Raw genomic sequence first — 3,661 nt, 5'->3', positions numbered from 1 at the left:
CGGGCGAAGGCGCGCAGCACGTGCGGGACGGCCTCGTCCACGGCCACGCGGCGACCCCGCTCGGCGCTCAGCGAGGTCGCGCCTTTGCCCTCCAGGCCGCACGGGACGATGTGGCCGAACCACGCCAAGTCGGTGTCGCAGTTCAGGGCCAGGCCGTGCGACGTCACGTAGCGGGAGCAGCGGATGCCTGAAAGCGCACGCGGCAGGTCAACGGCGGGGGCGCCCCGTCGGAATCCCCCGGGGCGGACCTTACCGATGGCGCAGATCTTGTTGTCTCCGACCCAAACGCCGGTGTGAGGGGACGCCGACGCCTCCACGCCCAGGCCGGCGCACGCCGAAATGGCCGTCTGCTCCAGCTGCGACACGTACCAGCGGACGCTCTGCGCGAGAAGAAGATGAAGACGAGCGTGACGATGACTTCGAGCCGCCGACCGTCGAGCGTTTCTGAACAGACGGCCGCTTTAGGGCACGATTCTTGTCGTTTCAGGGTCGCGAGTCACCGAGTTAACAGTCACGGACGTTTTAGGAGCTGGCTCGGTGGACAAACGAAACGGCCAATCCCAGCAGATTGGCCGTTTTGTGCCAACCTCGCTAATTGTGATGCCATCAGAAAGCAAAAAAAAAACAAAAACGGCCCGTATCCGGCAAAAGCGACGCGGCGCGGCCAGGCGGACCTTCTTGAAAGCGGCCAGGTGCAGCACCGGGTAGCAAAGCAGCTGTCCGGGGCCGTGGAAGGTGATCAGCCCTCCTCGGTCGGCGTTGTGGACCTCCGCCCCCAGCAGGCGCAGGCGCTCCAGCTCGGCGGGGGGGCGCCCCTTCTGCCGGATGCCGGTGGTGTAGACGGGCGGGTGCTGGCACAGCAGCAGGGCGTGGGACGCGCCGGCGCCCGCCCGGCACCGCTGGACGTAGGTCTCCTGGACGCGCAGGGCTTCCCGGTAGGGCAGCAGGCCCAGGCGCACCACCTCCACCAGCGGGCGGGGCCCCTGCGTCGGCATGGCCGTCTCTTCTGTCCCAGCTAACCGGCGAACGCTTCGTCGATGTCCATCGCCCGGCTGGAAAACAGGACGCGCGGAACGCTCCGTTACCGCTTTGGGCCGCGTCTGCGAGAAGGAGCTGCGGACGTGGCGATCGCTGTGAGTTTCAACAGAAAAGCAGACTTTCAACGCCGCGCTTCTTAAAGAAAAACGCTCAGCGGGAATCGGAGATTTCGTGTTGACAGGCGGGCTGAACTTGGACCGACGCAATGATTTGTTGTTCTGCCGTTTGCCTCGCAACGTCAAAACAACCGCGCAAAGTTACACCGATCGTCACCATCCGGGCGCATTTGAAATACGACGAATCGCGACCCATTCGTTGTTGTTTTTTTTTTTTCCAACAATTTGAAACGCACTTCGTTGAAAGCACGACGATCGTTTGACCAAGTTCTGCCCAACGCTCCCGGGCAACTCAAAGGACTTCCTTTTCAAACGGGAAAATGCTTTCATCATTCGCGATTCCGGAGGGCAAAGAAAAGCAAAACAACCGCGCAAAGTTACACCGATCGTCACCACCCGGGCGCATTTGAAATACGACCAATCGCGACCCATTCGTTGATCTTTTTTTTTTTTCAACAATTTGAAACGCACGTCGTTGAAAGCACAACGACGCGGTCCCGCGCGGCATCGTTTGACCAAGTTTTGACCAACATTCCCGGGCAACTCAAAGGACTTCATTTTCAAATGGGAAAACGCTTTCATTCGGGATTCCGGAGGGCAAAGAAAAGGAGAGAGTTGTCGGGAGAGCTTCGTTCCTCGTTCTACCCGTGCAAATACACCCGCCAACATCCACTCGGACCACGACACCCGATCCCAAGTGTTGGGCACCCCTGCTCGAAATTGTCCCGAGGTGCGATGGGGAGCCCCGCGATTGGCTGGCGACCAGTTCAGGGTTGACCCCGCCTGCCGCCCGAGACGAGACTCGTTTATTCCGCAAATGAAGTCATTTGCGAGGCGAGACAACACTGCCTCCTGTTGACAGAAAAGCGAGCGCGACCTCTCGTCCGACCAACAAAACGCAACCAGCCAAACACGATTGAGACCTCCGTGTTTATTCATTTCCCCGTATCATATCGTCAACGTGACGTTTATGTTGGAAGCGTTTTAGTGAGTGTTTCTACCTCCAATTTGTCAAATGAAATTCATCGGACGACTTGAAGAGGGCGCCGCCGTCATCGTCTTCGTCAACATCGTCGTCTTCTTCTTCTTTTTCTTTTTCTTCTTCTTCGCCTTCTTCTTCTTCGTCTTCCTCGTTTAAACTCTTCTTCTTTTTATTCTCCGGTGGCATGTATTAAAAAGACGCTTAACGGCTCACGCGCGACACCAAGTGGTCAGAGACGCCCGTCCTAAACAGTGCATTTGTGACATTTCGCAGTTGAGACCTCCGTGTTTATTCATTTCCCCGTATAATATCATCAACGTGACGTTTATGTTGGAAGCGTTTTAGTGAGTGTTTCTACCTCCAATTTGTCAAATGAAATTCATCGGACGACTTGAAGAGGGCGCCGCCGTCATCGTCTTCGTCAACATCGTCGTCTTCTTCTTCTTCTTCTTCTTCTTCTTCTTTTTCTTCTTCTTCGCTTTTTTCTTCGCCTTCTTCTTCTTCGTCTTCCTCGTTTGAACTCTTCTTCCTTTTATTCTCCGGTGGCATGTATTAAAAAGACGCTTAACGGCTCACGCGCGACACCAAGTGGTCAGAGACGCCCGTCCTAAACAGTGCATTTGTGACATTTCGCAGATGTGTTTCGATTCCGTTTAACTCTTACAAGGTTTTCATTAAATACGCCATTTATAGAAATGTACACCGATTTTTGAGCGTTAAAAAGAACGATTGTTCCGTTTCAGACGAAGAGTGGCTTCACATCCGGTTTAAAAAAAAAACAAATTTCAAGATAAAGTTAAAACCTTCAATCTGAAGTGCATGCATCATGTTCATGAGACTCAAAAATATCCAACGAACGCAGTAAAACGTTGAAACGAACGCAACTAGGAAGGCCTGAAGGGGACGAAAAGGAAAAAAAAATGAACAATTTCTTTTCCGCCCTAATCTTTTTTTTTTTGTTCAGGACTGTGCTCATTTCGGGCGGAGATGGGAAATTCCGGTCCGAGGGCCGGTATCCTGCCCGTTTAGCATCTCTCCCCGATGCAAGACACCTGATTCAGATGTTCAGGATCGTTATCCTGGACACCTTGTTGATTAAATGATGGTTAGAATCGGATGCGCTGCGGCAGGGAGACGTCAACATATCCGGATTACCGGCCCTCGAGGACCGGAGTTAGTCACGCCCGGTTGGGGGCTTCCGTACGAAGATCTACTACTTTTATTGTGAAGGTCCCGCCGTGTTGAGGTCGAGGCTTTTGCGTTGACAACAATCTTTATTGAAAAACCACATTTGACAAGAAAACAAAAGAGAGGATCTAGTCGTTAAAGCATCCTAAAGATGATACAAAAGAGACGCCGGGGTGATTCGAACTAAAATCCCGGAATGAAGCTCACAAGACAAGTGTTGAAAGCGCTTTTTGGAATGCAGGTTGCGAGTTGGAAGCGGTAGTGGAAGGGCGGGGTTTGTTTTGAACGGGAACGCTCGGCAGGAGCGCTCAGTCACCGGGAAGATGGCGGCCGCGGG

At 53.6% G+C, this 3,661-nt stretch overlaps 2 protein-coding genes across 2 annotated transcripts in view; one reads left to right on the top strand and one right to left on the bottom strand.

Annotated features, from left to right (window-relative positions):
* Positions 1–3,661, bottom strand: part of lipt2 (lipoyl(octanoyl) transferase 2) — an 18,107-nt gene that overhangs the window by 2,468 nt on the left and 11,978 nt on the right. The window contains exons 2-4 of the mRNA XM_019867601.1: positions 675–1,001; positions 254–380; positions 1–187 (exon numbers count right to left, since the gene is read on the bottom strand). Of these exons, the coding sequence (XP_019723160.1) occupies positions 1–187; positions 254–380; positions 675–995 (635 nt within the window). The 5' untranslated portion in view covers positions 996–1,001. The remainder of the gene's footprint in view (positions 188–253; positions 381–674; positions 1,002–3,661) is intronic.
* The window catches only part of rnf169 (ring finger protein 169), a 7,431-nt gene continuing 4,807 nt past the window's right edge, over positions 1,038–3,661 (top strand). Inside the window, 1 exon segment of the mRNA XM_019867128.1 lies at positions 1,038–1,133. Within this exon segment, the coding sequence (XP_019722687.1) occupies positions 1,038–1,133 (96 nt within the window).

Source organism: Hippocampus comes, unplaced genomic scaffold (genome assembly GCF_001891065.2).
Source record: "Hippocampus comes isolate QL1 unplaced genomic scaffold, H_comes_QL1_v1.1 scaffold49, whole genome shotgun sequence".
In the NCBI taxonomy this organism is placed as follows: Eukaryota; Metazoa; Chordata; class Actinopteri; order Syngnathiformes; family Syngnathidae; genus Hippocampus; species Hippocampus comes.
Note: the sequence above shows the minus strand (reverse complement) of the source record. Positions and strands in the feature narration are given on the sequence as shown.